General features: G+C 49.0%; 1 protein-coding gene across 9 annotated transcripts in view; it reads right to left on the reverse strand.

The window, feature by feature from the left end:
* Window positions 1-19,823, reverse strand: part of SUN1 (Sad1 and UNC84 domain containing 1) — a 58,522-nt gene that overhangs the window by 13,625 nt on the left and 25,074 nt on the right. For 5 of the 9 annotated variants that reach the window (XM_044295300.1, XM_044295299.1, XM_044295294.1 and 2 more), the window contains 7 exons: window positions 17,342-17,365; window positions 15,863-16,072; window positions 12,769-12,891; window positions 11,678-11,761; window positions 11,246-11,356; window positions 8,363-8,461; window positions 7,917-8,010 (listed from right to left, as the gene is read on the reverse strand). In XM_044295300.1, coding sequence (XP_044151235.1) covers window positions 7,917-8,010; window positions 8,363-8,461; window positions 11,246-11,356; window positions 11,678-11,761; window positions 12,769-12,891; window positions 15,863-16,072; window positions 17,342-17,365 — 745 coding nt within the window. The remainder of the gene's footprint in view (window positions 1-7,916; window positions 8,011-8,362; window positions 8,462-11,245; window positions 11,357-11,677; window positions 11,762-12,768; window positions 12,892-15,862; window positions 16,073-17,341; window positions 17,366-19,823) is intronic. The other 4 variants (XM_044295295.1, XM_044295298.1, XM_044295297.1 and 1 more) reach the window with 4 other exon arrangements.

Genomic DNA, 19,823 nt, shown 5'->3' on the forward strand with positions numbered 1-19,823 from the left:
TCCCATCTGAGACAACGGGGGCATATCGCTAGGATATGCCACCATTGTTTGATTGTCGAGAGTCCCACCTCTGGGATGTACATCGAGAATGGAGCAGGGATGGTGGTGGCCGGAGGACCCCTAATTCCCTATAGTACCGAATGGGATCGCCCATGCTTGTGCGCCCACCGCTCCCATTCATTCTTTGGGAGCGGAAATAGACGAACCAGAGCTCCGCTATTTTCAGTGGCCCCATAGAAATAAAGCGAGGGTGGCTGTGCATGCACAGGGCTCCCTCCACAACTTTCGGCATTCCATTCTCGGTGTAGCGATATGCCCCCATTGTCAGATGGGAGAACCCCTTTAACGTGTACAGTTTAAAGTAACACTCTGGGCCAAATTGATGCTTAGTGGTGGAGCTGAGGGAGGTGCGGCATGACAGGGATACTCTCTGGTGTCCCCTGACCTCCGTGCTTTGCCATACCCTGCACTAGGGTCCTTTTAGATGACCCAGACCCACCCAAGCTATTTGCAATAAAACAAGGCGATCCGTGCTTGTTAAAAAGCCTTCACACAGACTGATCGAACCTGCATGGTCCCCCCCAACACACTTTACAGTATGCCAGCAGCACATCCCCGTTTACATGAGGCGATGTGCTGCAGACCAGCATTTTTATGGTGGAATAAAGAGTCTGATCAATCAACATGTAGATGAGCTGATTGGCCAAACGAATATTATCAACATCCCTTAAAGGCATTGTCTCACTTCAGCAAATGGCATTAATCATGTAGAGAAAATTAATACAAGGCACTTACTAATGTATTGTGATTGTCCATATTGCCTCCTTTGCTGGCTGTATTCATTTTTCCATCACATTATACACTGCTCATTTCCAGGGGTTACGGCCACAGCTGCGACGCAGATGGCTGGACGGGATGGGGGCTGCTGTGCACGTGCGCCCCTCAGTCCCGGCCACTAAAGCGGGAAAAAAGCGCTGGCCTCTCTGGTCTTGGGAGTGCACATCTGGTGCTTTTTCCTATAGTGTGCAAGCACGACCACTGCTGCTGGATTGCAGAGCGGTCGTAACCATGGAAACGAGCAGTTTATAATGTGATAGAAAAAGGAGATTTTTTGTATAACTTACCAGTTAAATCTCTTTCTCGCTCTTCCTTGGGGGACACAGACCTTGGGTATAGCTCAGCTCCCTAGGAGGCGTGACACTAAGTAAAACTGTTAAGCCCCTCCTCCATCAGCTATACCCTCAGCCTGGAGATAGAGGCTACCAGTTGCGTGTCCAAGTAGTGAAAGGATAACAACCAATAACGGAAACAACCAGCCAGCAACCCAACGGGGCGCCAGACCATAACCCTGTAACCAAACACAGAAGGGTGGGTGCTGTGTCCCCCAAGGAAGAGCGAGAAAGAGATTTAACTGGTAAGTTATACAAAAAATCTCCTTTTCTCGCCCATTTTCCTTGGGGGACACAGACCTTGGGACGTTCAAGAGCAGTCCAAGAAGGGAGGGACCACAAACCCAAGGCGGAACACCACCAGAGCATCAGGAAACCGCTGCCTGCAAAACCAGGCGGCCCAAAGCAGCATCCGCTGATGGATGCGTATGCACCCTATAGAACTTTGTGAAAGTGTGCAGAGAGGACCAAGTGGCTGCTTTGCACAACTGTTCAGCCGAGGCCCGATGCCTCTGCGCCCAGGAAGCTCCGACTGCTCTGGTGGAATGAGCAGTGACGCCAAAAGGCGGAGGTCTGCCCTTGGCTCGATAAGCCTCAGACACCGCCAGTTTAATGAAACGGGCAATAGCCACCTTGGAGACCGCCAACCCTCTGCGCGAACCCTCCGGAACCACAAACAGGGAGTCCGTGCGCCGAAAGGACCCGGTGACCTCCAAGTAAATCCTCAACGCCCTGACCACATCCAGACGGTGCAGTTCCCGTTCTCTGGGGTGGGAAGGAGAGGGACAGAGCGACGGAAGGACGATGTCCTCATTGATGTGAAAGGCGGAGACCACCTTTGGCAGGAAAGTCGGGGGACAGGCCGAAGCACAACCTTATCCTGGTGGAAGATCAGGAAAGGTTCGGAGCAAGAAAGAGCCGCTAACTCCGACACCCGTCGGAGAGACGTGACGGCCACAAGAAAGATGACCTTGCAGGACAGAAGGCGAAGGGAGACCTCCCGTAAAGGCTCGAAGGGGGCTGATTGGAGCGCCGAGAGCACCACATTCAGGTCCCAGGAAGGAACTGGAGGGCGGTACGGCGGAACAGAGTGAGCCACCCCTTGTAAGAAGGTCTTAATTGGCCCTAGAGGGGCCAGGGGACGCTGGAGAAGAATAGACAGCGCCGAAATCTGACCCTTCAGAGAACTGAGGCACAGCCCCAGGTCCAGACCCGACTGGAGGAAGGACAGGATTGTGGGAAGAGAAAACCGGAGAGGTGGGATGCTCCGGGACTCACAGAACCCCAGATAGGACCTCCAAACCCGATAGTAGATCCTAGAGGATACGGGCTTACAAGCCCGGATCATGGTGCGGACTACGTCCGCGGAGAAACCCCGTCGCGTTAAGACGGCGGTCTCAATAGCCACGCCGTCAAACGTAGCGAGCCTAAATGCTCGTGGAAGATCGGTCCCTGAGAGAGAAGGTCTTCCCTGGAGGGCAGTGGCCACGGTGCGTCTGCCAACAGCAACATTAGGTCGGCGTACCAAGACCGGCGGGGCCAATCCGGGGCGATTAGAATCGCGGGGACGCCCTCTGCCGCGATCCTCCGAAGAACCCGTGGCAGGAGGGGAAAAGGAGGAAAGACGTACAGAAGGGAGAATTCGCGCCACGGAAGGACGAGCGCGTCGGCGCCGTATGCCTTCGGGTCCCGTGCCCTGGCCAGGTATAGGGGGACCTTGTGGTTGAATTTGGAGGCCATGAGGTCCACGTCGGGGCGACCCCAGCGAAGACAAAGGGCTTCGAACACCTCTGGGTGCAGGGACCATTCTCCCGGGTCGATGGTGGACCGGCTGAGGAAATCCGCCGCCCAGTTGTCCACCCCCGGGATGTAAATCGCAGATAAGGCCGGCACGTGCGTCTCCGCCCAGAGGAGAATGAGGGTCACCTCTTGCATCGCTGCCTCCCTGATGGTTTATGTATGCCACAGCCGTGGCATTGTCCGATTGGATCCGAACAGGGTGGCCCCTCAGCAGATGGGTCCAGTGTCTGAGGGACAGAAGAATCGCCCTCAGTTCCAGAATATTGATTGGAAGTCTGGACTCCGATAGAGACCAAACGCCCTGGACGGACCGGGGAGGGAAACCCCCCCCCCCCCCCCCCTCCCCCCCCCACCCCCGTAAGCTGGCATCTGTGGTAATCACCAGCCAGTTCAGTGGAAGGAAGGACTTCCCCCTTAGAGGGATATGCAACCACCAGCCGAGGGAAGCCCGAGCCAGGGGAGGCAGAAGAAAGGTCCTGTCCAGACTCCTCGGTGATTTGTCCCAGGCCGACAGAATTGCCCTCTGAAAAGGTGCGGGATCGGAATTGTGCGAACGGCACCGCTTCGAAACAGGCAACCATCTTTCCCAACAACCGCATGCTGGATCTGAGGGAAGGGCGGTGATGACGGAGGAGACTGCCAACCGACCCGCGAAGGGCCAGACGCTTGTCCGACGGAAGGCGGACCTCCGCCAACTCTGTATCCAGGAGCATCCCCAGGAAGATCAGCCGTCTGGAGGGGGTAAGGGAAGATTTGGGGTGGTTGATAATCCAACCGAACCGCGTCAGGGTCTCCAGAGTGAGTTCCACACTGCGGGATGTCTGAGAGAAGGAGGGTGCCTTGACCAGGATGTCGTCCAAGTATGGGAGAAGAAAAACACTTCTTGAACGTAGAAGGGCCAAGACAGGGGCCAGGACCTTGGTGAACACTCGAGGAGCCGTCGCCAGACCAAAGGGAAGGGCGACGAATTGGAAGTGATCGTCCCCCACCGCGAAGCGCAGGAAGCGGTGATGACATGGAGCAACCGGAACGTGGAGGTATGCATCCTGAATGTCGATTGAGGCCATGAAATCCCCTCTTTCCAGGGAGGCCACTGCGGACCTGAGAGACTCCATCCGGAATCTCTGCAGTCTGAGAAAACGGTTCAGGCGTTTTAGGTCCAAGATCGGACGCACTGAGCCTTCCTTCTTGGGAACCACAAAGAGGTTCGAGTAGAACCCCCTGAACCTTTCCGTCGGAGGCACGGGGGCGACGACACCCTTGTCCATTAGAGAGTGAATGGCCGCGAAGAAGGCGGCCACTCGTACGGGATCTCGCGGAGGACGGGATCGGAAGAAACGGTCTGGCGGAATGGACGCAAATTCGATTTTGTATTCGCAAGATACAATCTCGAGCGCCCATGCGTCTGAGATGTGGGCCCGCCATACGTTCCTGAATAGGAGAAGGCGGCCCCCCACCCGGGTGGGTGGGGGCGCACCTTCAGGCAGAGGGCTGCTGGCCTGTGGGAGCCCGTGCAGGCTGGGACTTGCGCCAGGTAGGTTGCGTCCGAAAAAACGGCTTCTTGCGTCTATCCTGGGCTGGGCCAGAGGAAGAAGAACTGGCCGCGGGTCTAGACCCGGTGGGCTTGCGAAAGGACCGAAAACGGGACGAACCAGCGCGACCACGGGGGGCGCCCATTGGCCTGGACTGGGGGAGGTGAGTACTCTTCCCACCCGTGGCCTCTGATATAAGTTCGTCCAGACGGGTTCCGAACAGGCGGGAACCCGTGAATGGTAGGCCGGCCAAAGAGCGTTTGGAAGCAGCGTCCGCCGCCCAAACCTTCAGCCAGAGTTCCCTCCTGACAGAAACTGCCAGGGCAGAGGAACAGGCAATGAGGGCACCCGCATCAAGGGAGGCCTCACAGACGAATTTTCCGGCCTGAACAATTAGTTGGGCTAAGGAACGGAGGTCCTGAACAGGGACGACCGACCCTAACTCCCGTTCCAGTTGCAAACCCCATTCAGAGACCGCTTTGCCAACCCAGGCGGAGGCAAAGACCGGTCTAAGGGCCGAACCAGAGGCAGTAAATATGGCCTTGGAGAGGGATTCCGTACGACGGTCCTCAACAGACTGGAGGGAAGATCCGTCCTGTACAGGAATAGTAGTGCTTTTGGACAGGCGAGCCACGGGAGGATCAACCTTAGGCGGGGATGTCCACGTGGTCACAGAATCCGCTGGAAAGGGATAACAAATGTCCAGCTTTTTGGGTGTAATAAAGCGGACGTTAGGCCGAGTCCAAGCCTTGGATACCACAGAAGAAAAATCAGCGTGTATGGGAAAAACCTTGGAGGCCTGTTTGGGGCTGAGAAAGGACACGCCGGCCTGTTCAGAGCTGGGGGGGTCATCGTGTAGCTGAAAGGTATCACAGATGCTAGTGACAAGATGCCCCACCGCGGACGCCAATTTGGACGGAAGCTCTGAGTCCATGTCCACCTCCGAATCCGCCAGTTCTCCCTCAGAAAGCGTATCCCTTTGAGAGGATAGACTTGACTGAGCTCGCACGCATGGCGGAGAGAGCGAAGCATCTGGAGAAGATGTGCGCTCAACCCTTGAACGTTTCTGAGTATGCCGGGCCCTGGAAGATTCGCTGGGAGGCAGGGAACCAGTGGGGGCGGCAGAAACGGTAGTCCCAGCGGGTGCGACGGATTGTGGCAGCCTGCGGGAGAGGCGGTCTATCCACGAGACGGCCCACTACGTGTGTAAGGCTTTCCACCGCCTGAGACAGAGACCTAGCCCAGTCAGGGGGTTCAGAGGCACCGGGGGGCGCAGCGGGAAGCGGGCCCTGCACCGGGGCCTGACATGCAAGGCAATGCGGCTCAGATTGCCCACGCGGAAAAAGTTCCTTACAGGCGGTACAGGCATGGTACCAGGGTTTGGGGGCACCTGTGGGATCTGACATGCTGAAGTGTGGTTGTACTCTAATATAGAGACCACAAAGGGTTATAGCAGCTATGACCAGGAGGGTTAGGAGAGGGTTAACTGTCCTACCAGTGCCTCAGAAGAACGTCAGGAGATGGCCCAGATCAGCAGCAGCAGAGAGCGCCCACAGAAGCCGAGCGATGTACACAGGAGGTTAGAGTCCCCCACCGTGTCCCAGCTTCCCGTCAGGAGTGAGGAAGCGCGGGAAACCTCAGCAGAAAGCGCGGGGAACAAGCTCCGCCCCCTCCAGCGCTTGAAATGTCTCCTGTGAAGGAGAACGTAGCTCCGCCCCCAAAATGACGCGTGCGTAAGCCCCGCCCCCTGCCGGGACCGCTAAGCCCCGCCCCCCTGTCTCGGCGGGAAGGGGGAGAGAGAGAGAAGAGAAAAAATGGAGTCAGCCCCGAATGAGGGGGGGGGGGGGGGGGGGGGGAGAAAGATAGCAGCGTGGGGGGGAACGGCGTGGGGGTGCTGAGGATGCTGCTGTGCTGCATTGTCCTGCAGATGAGCGCTCAGAATGAGCGACCACGGGTGCCCCCCTTACCCAGAGGGGTAGATGCTGCAGATAGGGACGGGGTATGGGCTGGAATAGCCATCTCACCGTCCGACGTCTTCACCCTCAGTCCTTTCCAGCACGGTCGCCCCTTCAGCCACTGGCACCGCAGTGGCAGGAAGCTGGAAGAGGGGCTTGTCGTGCGGGCGACCCCCTAGCTGGCGGGATGTAGGGGAGCCATTGCTGCCCAGATCCTCCTATTGCTTCTGTGGGGGAGGCAGCAGTGCAGATAAGTTGGCACTGGCGCAGCTCAACCCCGGGAGAGCAGAGAGGTCTAATGCGTCTCTGGTATCCCTAGGAAAAAATAAAATAACAAAATTAGAAGAAAAAGTAAAAATAACAAGGAGAAAACAGCCCTGCAGTAGCAGGGGGTGTCTTGCCTCCTTGGACACTAAGCTAAAAACTGGTAGCCTCTATCTCCAGGCTGAGGGTATAGCTGATGGAGGAGGGGCTTAACAGTTTTACTTAGTGTCACGCCTCCTAGGGAGCTGAGCTGTACCCAAGGTCTGTGTCCCCCAAGGAAAATGGGCGAGAAAATGAATCCAGCCAGCAAAGGAGGCAGTATGGATAACAATACATTAGGAAGTGCCTTGTATTAACTTTCTCTACATGATAAATGGCACTTACTGTAGTGAGAGAAAACCCTTTAAACACAGTGCATCAGTTCTGAATGATGTATCCCTTTCAAGAGCATCTGTCAGCATGATCAACCCAATTAAACTAGGCCTACTGCCCGTTAGGGTTGACCATGCAGAGTTAAACCACCCCCTCTATATTTGAAATCCGTGACACCTGGATTTTTATTGCATATGCTAATTAGGAGCCCCACACACGACCACTTCACCGCACCCTAGTCTTCTCCCCTTAAGTGACAAGCTCAGGAATCCTCTTTCCTTACAGGCACTGTAATCCAGCGCATGTGCAGGCGAGTGTTGAATCGGCACATACGGAGATCAGATCTCAGCTTTGGGAAAAGCCTGCTGAGATCCGAACTGTGCGTGCACCAATTCAGTGCACCGAGGGACAGGCTTGCGGCATGGGATTGGGCCCAGGGAAAGAGGGGGCCCAGTTGGGATCATCCCCTCTTCTACTGGGGGTAAAAACTTGCTCAGGACTCTACCATCTAAAAGGAACAACTTTTAGAAAATGAGGCAGTGGGGAAAAAAAAATAAAAAATAAAAATGGCCCAAGGGTCATTGAAAGGGGTTTAGGTGGAAACCCTTCCGTCCTGTGTTTGATCCTTGCTATGGGGTCTTTACTTCTCCATGTATGCCACTGGCCTGTGGGGTCTCGAACACCTCGTTAGCATATGTATTAAAAAGTGCACCTCTCTCTACAACGGGACCACAAATTTTTAATCCTTTAACGCCACATGACCAACCCCAACAGGCAGAATAGGGGTGATCCTGCTGCCAGATGCAATTTTACAAGATACTGACCTAGTTAGCAAAAAGATGTTCAGCAGGGAAACCAGGGTAGAAAGCTGGTACCAGCCTGTGCCCAGCCACCAAAACATTCCTGAGGCGGCCTTTCCTGCAAGGGAGAGATGAAGGATTACACACCGGCTGCACGCAGCGTATACAGGAGGAGTGAAAGCCGAGAGCTCGCGCAGATGACAACGTAGCATGCAGTAAGACCTGGAATGAGAAAAATGTGCATCCCAATACCAGGCACAGGACAGAATGGCATGCACTTCTACTACTACATCATTTTGATATACAGCATTGGTGTGACACAACAGGACAAGTGATCACCATGAGGAGAACATGTTTAATATGGATTTTCTATGTATATTATAAAAAATATAAAAATTTACACACGACAGGAAAGCAAGAAAGTGAAGAGATGCAGAGACCTTTCCAATGCGCAAAATCAAAATAATAACCTGGTGATACAATGGCCAACCAAAGAAACGACAACACCTTCCTGGATACAAACCATCCAGCAGCTCCGGCATTGCGCACCGCTTGCATTAAAAGGTAACCTAAAAACAGAGAGACGGGTCTTCATAATGAGGTGTGTACAGCGCCGCGGCATAGGTAAGCGCTACAGAAATGGAAAATGGTCAACGCGGAGCAGGCGAGGGGTTAGAGGAAAAGGATTCGCAAGAGGAAGAGAACAAACCGAAATACAAGAACCTCAGATTTTAACACTGCACTGTGACAACCCCGACAACCTTCTTTAAAAAGGTTACAGGATTAAAAGGGAAACCGGATGGACGCAAACGCTTCATGCAAGCACCTGTATTGCAATTCTGTGGTACCTCCGTTCAGACATGACCATGTGGAAATTCGTTTTGGTGGGGTATTACCACCTTAGACATATATGTCATATCCACAGAATCCCCAGTTTTTCCGCCTGACTACCGTGAACGTAGAGAGCTACAGGCGTGCATCGCTTCACTATTCTTCACCTCACAAGGTCAGATGAAGATTCACTGCTCCGCAGGGGCGGAACCTAACTCTATTAGGCATTTATGGAATAAATGTCTGAGATGGGAATACCGCTTTAAGGGAAACCACATGAAATAAAAATAAAATACCCACTAATATTTAACACTCCTATAGCTAAACAAAACGATTCCCATATTATGGAACAGCTACTTAAGCAATTCCCCAACATATTCCAAAGTGCGTGCACTTACACCTGATCCCTTTAAAATGTGCACTAAAACCTACATCCCGTGTGCGCTGTGCATGCCGTTCCCTCATCTGCTGCTGCTAATGAGACTGGAAATTAATTTAGGTCTTCCCTTCACATTTTCCTAAATGACTGCTGTAGGATGGGGCACAGGAGTGGAGCCGACGCACCGTGTCGGGGCAGGTTTGTTGGCCGAAGGGCGAGATGCCTGGTCTAATACATTCCAGGAATAATCACTCGCAAAGAACATGTGCCAGCGTGCTGAGGGCAACCGGTCGTGCCCTTAAAGGGAAACGGTCCATAGCGACCTCCCCATCCAGCGATGTGCATAGACAGAATAAAATGCTGACCTGAGGCTCTGTTGGCGAGTAAACCACAGAAATAAGATAATAATGCACTTAGTAAAGTTGCTTGACGCACATGGAGGTGACTAGGAGCAGCACACCATATGTGCGGCGTCTGCGCTCCTGAACATAGAAGCCCAACGGCTTATGTAGGTTTAGCGTAGGACCCGCCTGACCCGAGACCACCTTGGCGTTCGGTAGGCGGGCTTAGATGTGTTTTGATCAAAATATATTGACCAAGTGTCTCAGATATTATCATAACAGAGTGAAGACTTTGTCCATATATAATGTTTGCATCTACTTTACTAAGTGCATTATTATCTTATTTCTGTGGTTTTCTTCAATAATATGGCCAGGGACATCCGCACATTTGTATCATACCGTGCAGGATGTTTTTATCTTAGTTTTTTCTGTGGAATTTTTCTGTTGGCGAGTAAGGGCCAGTTCACATGACAGATTTAGAAAAAATAAAATAAAAAAATAAAAATGAAAAAAAAAAAAAGGGTGTAATACACACGTCTTCACAGTGAAAAAAGCTTTTTGGGTGCGGTTTTAGATGCTTTTTTTTTTTTAAACCAATTGGTTCAATACAAAGCAGAATTTTCAGCTTAAAGCATTAGAAGCAGATCCACGCCCAAAAAAGCGTTGAAAACGCACACAAAATGCATGGACTTACTTGGACCTATTCATTTCACTGGGAGATTCAGCCCCAAGATAGGGCATGCCGCTTCTTATTTCACCCCTTTTTTTTTATTTTTTTTTTATTTGGAGCAGTATTTGAGGCAGAAACGCTCCAAAAAAAAAATAAAATTAAAAAAACAACTTAGTGTGAACTGGCACTTATGATAATTTTAAAAAAATATGCCAATTACACTTTGGGTGCCCTGGTTGCACCAGAGCGCCACTTTTTTCTGTGGCCAGCCCCTCTTTGGCTGCTTTGCCACTGACTGGACCTGTCAAATCAAAGCAGCCAGGGAGAAGCTTCGGTGCAACAAGAGCAATGGTGATGCCCTCGTTACACCAAACGTAGCTCTGACCATTTGTGTAGACGAGTGAGAATTTTAAAGAGAATCTGTCTCCCAGCGACCTTGCTATCCAACTGTTTGCATAGACGCATGTGGTCCACCAGAATAAAAAACGCTCTCCTTTTGCTGATCCGAGGCTCTGTTCCAGATTTACGATACTTTTTCTTAGTTCTCAAATTAGGCATGTGGAGCAATGAGGGCGTCACCATTGCTCTTGTTGCTCCCTTCCTTTCTGTGGCCAAGAATCTCCCTGGTGGCTTTGTCACTGACTGGACCTGTCAATCAAAGCAGTAAGAGGAGCTGGCCACAGAAAGGAGCAAAGCTTAGGTGCAACAAGAGCAATGGTGACATCCTCGTTGCACCAAAGGCCTAATTTGCATATTAAGAAAAAGTATACCTCGGGAACAGAGCCTCAACAACAAAAGAAACAGCTGGATGGGGAGGTCGCTGGGGACAGATTCATCTCACTCATCTACACCATACAAATGGTCAGCGCTCCAGAAAGAACTGCAGATGTGGAGACCCCACAAGTTCTGGAGAACCTCTCCTTACATTCAAGCGGGCAGACGATTGTCTTTAGTCAAGTGACTGCTCCAGGAAAGTTAATACTGGATGCAAAGGAAGACTATTTTCTAGAGAACAGATCAATCCAAGGGTGAAAAATAGATTTCTAGGCAAGAGTGCTGTTCGATCAGTGAGGGAAGATGTGGACAGTGGGTGTTAGTGAGGAAAAAATAAAATAAAATGTGCAAAATGAACCTGTGTAAGAAAAGATGTGCCACAAGGACCCCGCCACCCTTCTAGCCCGTGAGGACTGCGTGTGGACAGTGGTTTGTTTTTCGTGTTGTTTCATCCCTTTACAGTCATCACCTGTTGGTCATCACAAGAATTAGTTAATACAGTCCCAAAATCCCCAGCCCTGAGGTAATACTATAGAAAAACGACCGCCTAATTCATCTGTGACTACCGTTCACCCCCAATATCCCAGGTCACATTCACGGGGGTCCTCACACTCCACCATCTTGGCTACGAAGGATCTCACAAAATTGGTAGTGGATTGTGAGCGTTCCAAGGGAACTACGTGATTAATAATGCTGCTGCCTCCTCTACGCAAAGGGTTAATGTAAAACCAAAAAAAAAAACAAAAACACCAATACCACCTTGTGAGGCATGCATTAGGATCATACTTACAAAGGGTTTCTCCATTCATATGGAGATGTCCGTCCTCCGCCCGATAGCCTTTCACATTCATACTTCCACAGAAATTCGAGTGAGCTGGAACATACGTATACACACGGGAAAAAGTGAAAAAGAAAAAAAGTGTATCGGGCGAGATTTGCATGACACCTAGGCAACCGGAAGTATTGCCTACGCCACAAATAAAATTTGTTTACCGCTTGCACAGGAGCACTTAACTGTTCGAGTAACACAGGCTTAGTGATAGACTGGTTAGCTTAAAGGGCATCTGTCAGCAGTTTTGTACCTATGACACTGGCCGACTTGTTACATGTGACCTTGGCAGCTGAAGGCATCTGTGTTGGTCCCATGTTCCTATGTGGCCACATGCCTGAGAAAAATTGTATTTTAATTATGCAAATGAGCCTCTAGGAGCAACGGGGGCGTTACCATTACACCTAGAGGCTCTGCTCTCTGCAACTGCCGCACCCTCTGCCAGTTATGATTACATTTTCACTGCCTGGCCCTGTTAACCAAAGTACAGAGGGCAGCCGCAGTTGCAGAGAGAACGGAAACTCTAGGTGTAACGACAACGCCCCTGTTGCTCCTAGAGGCTCATTTGCATATATTAAAAACACCATTTTTCTCAGCGAAGCAAGGATAGGTCATCAGTATAAAACCCCTTTAAGTGAATAAGACACCTGCTGGGGTGCTGCAGCCCCTTCACACAAAACGTTTGAAACTACTACGCACAAATCTAAATCATTGACCAATAAGAAAAAAAATATTTTAAAAAAAAGTCAGTCATTCATCTACATAAACATGAAACTCCATTCAAGACACGGAGAAAAACATAATGGATCACAGCAGAGTGATGTGACTGCAGAGAAGGAGATTGCCAAGTTTAGAAATAAAGTGAAACTACGTGAAATGCGACAAAGAAAACGCCAAGATCAGAAGAGATGGTTAGTGCCGAGAATGAACTCGCTGATGTAAATTTCAGAGAGAAGAAAAGCCCGCTTTCCAAATGCCCCAAACCAAGCGATTGAGAAGTGACATTGTGCATGGGGGGGGGGGGGGGGGGGTAAGTACACCATTTTTGGTACCTTTCAGCTCATAACCCAGCTTCAGCATAACCATGTGAAAGAGGCTCATGAGCAGTGCTGTCAGGGATGACATCGCACTTCTGACCAGCACCATTGCCTTGTGCGCGTAATGAGGAAGTTCTCCTATCAAGAAAGAAAATCACAAATCTCAAAAAACACCTGTGCGATTTAAAGGTTAACCCCTTAGCAGTTTTCCCAGACTTTGAGGAAAGGAACTAACAGTTCCGCCTGAGCAGGACTCCGGTAGCAGGATGAAGGGGGAGGGCTGTTTTGAACCTTAATATCTCAGGCTGTGTAGCAACTAGAGACAGTCTTGCTTTAATGCTGAGAATTGGCTGCTCTACATCGGGAGATATAAGCCCGGAGTTAACATTCTTCACTCCAGAACTCTGGAGTCAAACAGTCGCAAAACACGGCTTTTTATCATTTGTATTTTTTTTTTTTTACGAAACCAAACAACTCTTGGGTTCAGACGCACCTCAGAACAGTAGCCAAGTTCGGTTTCAAGTTTTAAAGTGGTTTGCACTTTAAAAATCAATTACTGAAGTTATACAAAGTCACTGGGGACTTCCCGAATAACTTACTTCGGCTCATTGGAGCTCATACATTCTAATACTGTACGGAGATGGACCTCTGTAGCGTATTATTCCGAAGTTTTGAACGAAGCGACTTTAGATGCAGCAGCAGAAGCTCGCTTAGCTCAACACTACTGTACACCTTTGGGGGCATTGCACTCATTAGGAGGTAAACATTTTTTCAATTAGTCCATTAAAAATATGGAGTACTTTTCTCTGTACAGGGCTGAGATGCTCTAGTAGCTGAATTTTCTCTCTTCTGTCAGGCAGCTAGCTGGCTCCTTTTCTCTGCTCTCGGACCTTATAAACACTCAATATAGCCCAGTTCTTATATTACGGATAAGAACATAACTGAACTTATTAGATGACTGGCACAAAGTGAAAGTACCAGTCACACAGCTGCAAAAAAACTGTTAACCCTTTGTGACAAAACGGCTCAATATTTTTAATAAAGACCAATTGAAAAAATGATTCTTAGCCCAAAATGAGTAAAATGCAATCATTAAAAAAAACAAAATAAAAAGGTGTACATAGCTTTTAAAATATTACTCATGATAAATTTCCCCCATAGCCCTTAGAAATCAGGCCAGGAGTGAAAGCAGCTGCCCCCCCTGATTAGACTTGTATGGATACATCAGATTGACAAGGGAAATAACACCCAGTTTTCAATCTAGTCATATTTCCATGAAGAACAGAACAGCGGAAGAGCACAAATTTCTAGGAATTCTATCATTAATACAGGTATTTATATTTACTAAAAGACATGAAATGAGGGGCCCTTTAAAGGGTCATTGAAAAAAAATACTGTATGCCCTACACTTGAGCAGGCGCTATAAGGGCGGCCTAGGTTAACGCTGGCAGTAACTGTACATTCTTCTACCAAGAGGGTGACCCACCATCAGCTCTGCTTGGGACTGACAGAAAATACAGGCCTCCATAAAACAGACAAAAACCCACCAAACAGAAGCTCCATGTAAAGACAACAGACCAGGCCAGTCTGTACCAAGTCCTACAAACCAAGGACAATTGTGGTCGGGGTCGATGGTGCAGCCAATGCAACACTACTTTATATCAATTGAAAGAAGACCTTACACCACTCACAACATGTCTTTCAGCAACTAGCAATTCTACACAAAACTCAGTGTTGTGCTGTTCTTCTGTTATTCCTCCTAGAAATTAATGAATAACTTTACAACTCCGCAATTACTATTCTCCTTTCAAAGGGGCGTTTCACCGCACAGGCTAATACTATCGTCTGACTGGACAGTATAAGGGCTCATGCACAGGACTTTTTTTTGAGAACCGCAAAAAAAAGGCACATTTGTGTTACATCCATTTTATTTTTGGCGGATCCATTGTAATAATGCCTGTCCTCCCCAAAATGAAGAAAAAGGATATGTTCTATTTTTTTGCAGAACGGACTTGCGGACGTACGGATAGGAGTCATTTCATTATTAATTATTTTTTTTCAGCCCTATTGAAATGAATAGATCCACATACGGCTGCATAAAACCTTAAAAAACTGACCGGACAAAATCCGTTCGCATGCATGAGCCCCAAGACTGGGTACGAACATGTCCCCAAGTGGTAACACCCAACTGTCAATTTACATTTATAGAAGGTATAAAAAGGGGAACAGCAAAATGTAGAGTGCTTTGAAAAAAAGAGACAGATTTGGTATAATATGGGGAATGCAATTATTAAGAGGCTGTCCAAGATTAGAAAAGACCAGAGACCAATAGGACGACCTCCATGGGTGCTGTCATGGAGGGATGTCCTGGAAAACAAGGCTCCTTTCTTCTAAGAACAGCTCCACCCCTGTCCATGGGTTGTGTCCGGTAGTGCAGCTCAGCTCTGTTGGAGTCAGTGGGGCAAAGCTGCAATACTGCACACAACCTACGGACAGGTGTGGGGCTGTTCTTGGAAGAAAGCAGCCATGTTTTTCAAATCTTGTACAACCCCTTTAAGCAGAGGGATCTTCTTTAACTGGCACCGAAGTTTACCAACTTTAGTTTTGTCCCCTGAAAGTTGTCACTTCAGGTCAGGAATAAATGGAAGGGAGGGAATCAGGAAATAAGGACCTACAACCGGTGGCAGATTCCCAAAAGACTGGTCAATGCTTTTCAAATGGAGCTAGCCCCTTTAAAAACGACAGACAGAGCCATGCACTCTTGAAAATATAATGGAAGAACTTGGTGCAGAGGATGAAAGAATTTTCAGAATGTTGTTCATTACCGGGACGGACTTGGCTGGCACCTAATAAACAGCGGAGATGCAGAGGATGATTAAAACCACTCAATCTGTCCTCACCGAATCTGGAAACTCCCAAATATCTAGTAAAATGTGAACTCCCACTCGCCCTCGGTGGAAAGAACACAAAGATCAGAAACGCTTTGCATGTGGCTTGTATGATGAATGGCCCAGCGTTTGAATAGTCAAACCTTCGCAGATTTCCCACTGAAGGAGAGAAAATGCCAAAATCATTGTAAAAGTGGTTAAAAGGAGATGGGAAATCTTACTTGACTTGTGGCTCCGGTCACGGGAGTACACTTTTGTAGACACAGTGTAGGAGGACACGGCCGGCGTGCGAGAAGCGGAGTACGCGGTCAGGACGTTGCTCCTTTCAGACAGCATGCTGCAGTCGTTGCACGTGTACCCATTTACTAGGGTGGTTTGAGTTTCTGCAGTGAGAACATCTCCATTTGCTTGAATCATTGTAGCGTCCCCTGCTGGACGAAAAACAAAAGACTTGACTTTGTTATCGTTATAAAATATAATGTTAAGTTATTAGACGTGAATCCACAAATCCCTCGAATCTTGCTGGACTCTAATCCCGACCTCATTTACGAGATTCGAATCTGACGAATCCCGGTCATACATGACAGCTGCTGGGGCAGCTGTCATGTGTATGGATGTACACTAGCTATCAAAGCTATAACAGAGTCTACAGTAGAAGTCTAATTTTTTCAGTCAGTGGCTATGCAGCTCTTATGGCTGTGTGGGCAAGTGCTTTGCCTCTAATACAGAAGGTCGTGGGTTTGAACCCCAGCAGAAACTTTTCAGAAATACAGGCTAAATTAGACTACACAAGCACTGACTCCATATATGGACATACAGCGCAGGACACAGGCCAGAAGAGGCCTGCATCCATCGCTGACAAGCGTTTTCTTTTTTTTTTTTTTTAATCCCGGACTGTTACTAGCACATTGGGGGAAATGGCACAGATACTGGCACATTGGGGTGGGGCTGGGTGGAGATGGCACAGATACTGGCACATTGGGAGGGGGGAGATGGCACAGATATTGGCACATGGGGGGGTGGGAGATGGCACAGATATTGGCACATGGGGGGGTGGGAGATGGCACAGATATTGGCACAGGGGGGGGTGGGAGATGGCACAGATATTGGCACATGGGGGGGTGGGAAGCAGAGGCACTCGATACTGGCACTTTGGGGGGGGGGGGGATGGGGACATGGTAATATGATACTGGGACATGGGGGAGGAGAGAGGCACTTGATACTGGGACATGATGGGGGGGCTTCTATGGGGACACTTACTGGCACATTATTGGGGGGCATCATGGGGGTTCCTTTTTACTGGCACATTATTGGGGGCATCTACTGAGGCCACAAAGAAGGTGATTTTATATGGGGGGGGGCTCTGTGTGGTACTGGTACTAGTATTATCAGGGGGTTTATCCGTTTCTGCAGTATTGGGAGCACAGCGGCACAGTATTAGGGGGTGGTAGGATGATTTGTCCAAAAGATTATGGAAAAGTAGTAAACTAAGATTTTATTTGTCAAACTGCAGACACGAAAAATGGCTGAAAACTGGTGGTCTGGAGGGAGAAGATGAGGAAAGAACATCTACATCAAAGAGACGTCACTGGATTTAAGAGGTATGTGGCGCTATATTACCCTGGATTTCCAATTTTTTTTTAAATCCGAATTCAAAAAGAAAAAAAAGGGACGGTGAGGCAGTATAACCTGCTGCTTACCTTTTGGATCGTCCTCATCCAGGCCTATAGAGAGGGGAAAAAAATAAAAAATAAATATATCCTTTTTGGTGAAAATTCAGACAGGTACTAAGGAACAGAGGAAGATTGCATATAAAAAGGGTAGATAAAAGAGGAAATGATATTGCGACGCATGCAGAGGATGTTCCTAAGCAACCGCTATTAACAGAAAGCTGTGAAAAATCACCGCTGTGCCATTTCGGTGCCACGCTAACCGTGAAATGTTCCCTCGTTCTCGACACGAGTTCTCTATAGAGAAAAAACTACTGCACTTAGATAAAAGAAAAAAAATATACATGTTTGTTTTTCTGCATGAACCATTTACTTTCCAGCCCTGCCCTAGTGGAAATTGTAGTCTAGAACAGGGATCAGCCACCTCCGGGAATCCGGCTGAAACTACAACTCCCAGACTCCTCCTTTCACTTTTATGGGAGTTACAAGAACAGCCGAGTATGTATGCTGGGAGTTGTAGTGCCGAAAGTTGCTGATCCCTGGTCTATAAAATATAACGCCCTTCGGCCTTGCTCAAGGATCCTGTGCATCGAGAGGCACACTGGTCTGCCCCTTGCGCAGCTCACTACTATGGAGCTAGGATCTGCCCCCATTGTCTTATAGGTGCGGGTCCCACCGCTGGGACCCGCACCTATATCGAGAACGGAGCCCCGCAAAGTGGTGGCAGGAGGACTCTGGTTCGGCCACCACCTAGCCGGCTCCCCATAGAAGTGAATGGGAGCGCACTGCGCATGCGCAGCCGCCCTCCATTCATTTCTATGGGGCCGACGGAAATAGCCGAGCCAGAGCCCCTGACGCAAATGTGCGCGGAGCACAACACTGCTGGAGTACCTCTGCTGTTACTTTTAGGGTGCATTCACAGGACTGTATGTATCCACAAAAAATACAGATGACTTTTTTGCGGATCCATTGTAACCATTCTTATTCTTGTCTGCAAACCAGACAAGATTAGGACATGTTCTATCTTTTCAACGGGACCACGGAACAGACATATCTGGATGTGGACAGCACACGGAGTGTTGTCCGTATTTTTTGCAGGCCCATTGAAATAAATGGGTCTGCATCTGATCCGCAAAAGATGCGGACCAGAAATACGGTTGTGTGAATGGGACCTCATCAGGGATCAGCAGCCTCCGGCACACCAGCTGTTGTGAAACTACAACTTTCACAAGAAGTTAGGCCCCTTTCACACGAGTGAGTTTTCCGCTTGGGTGCAATGCGTGACGTGAACGCATAGCACCCGCACTGAATCCTGACCCATTTATTTCAATGGGTCTGTGTACATGAGCGTTTTTTTTCATGCATCAGTTCCGCATGTTTTTTCACGCAGCCCTGGCTCCATAGAAGTGAATGGGGCTTCGTGAAAAAACACATTGCATCCGCAAGCAAGTGCGGGTGCGATGCTTTTTTAACTGATGGTTGCTAGGAGACATTGTTTGTAAACCTTAAATTTTTTATCACGCGCGTAAAAAACGCATCAAAACGCATCGCACCCGCGTAGAAAAAACTGAAAGCAATCGCAGACCAAATTGATTGAACTTGCTTGCAAAATGGTGCAAGTTTCACTGAACGCACCCGGAGCCAATCTGCCAAGCTCATGTGAAAGAGGCCTTACAAGAACAGACAAGCAAGTGTGCATGCTGGGAGTTGTAATTCCACAGCAAAACACCACAAATATGGAATCACAGACAGAATAAAAAATAATCATTTATTTAATCGAGATTTATCACCATTAAATAGAGAATTAATTTGTAGTGTGTGTGGTTTCATATTTTGGGTGTTTTGTGTAATTCGACCACACAGTGATTTTCGGTTATGGGTTTGGGTTTCACAGCAGCTGGAGTGTTGAAGGTTGCTGACCCCTGTCATAGAGGTCTCCAAGTCAAAGGAGCCAAGCAATGTGTCCACAGGACTCCGCAATGTCAAAAAGTAAGGTGGAGTTATGACACAGCGGAGGCATGTCTCTGCTCCATCAGCTAGAAGAACCTTAGCCAGAAACTTCAAACCACCATAAGAAAAGCCTAAGTTTCAGGTCGGTTCTCTTTTCTTTTTTTTTTTTTGCCCAATGCTAGTCAACTAGCTTGGCAAAGCTGCTGAAGAACCAGCTTGCGGGGGTACGGATCCCTTGTCTGCCAAGAACGCTTGTACTGATCAGTTCATAAGGGTGCAAGGGTTGTATATGGGGTTAGAGATGCAGACTGACAAATTTTTTAAAAACACAAGAATCAGTCTATTTAAGCAATTGTCTCTGGATGACAACCCTGGTGTATATGATCTCCTAGGACCATCATGGGGGAGAGGGCACGGGCAGGGTGGAGTGTCCCTTCCAACTCTGTGCCAGAAAGGCTCTCACGTTGGTGGACACAGCAAGTCCATGCATAACATGAACTGCCCTGCAGCGGGCACAGGTGGGGTGAGGAGTATGCCAGAGGCGGCTTTCCTCACCGAGAAC

Source organism: Bufo gargarizans, chromosome 5 (genome assembly GCF_014858855.1).
Source record: "Bufo gargarizans isolate SCDJY-AF-19 chromosome 5, ASM1485885v1, whole genome shotgun sequence".
Lineage (NCBI taxonomy): Eukaryota > Metazoa > Chordata > Amphibia > Anura > Bufonidae > Bufo > Bufo gargarizans.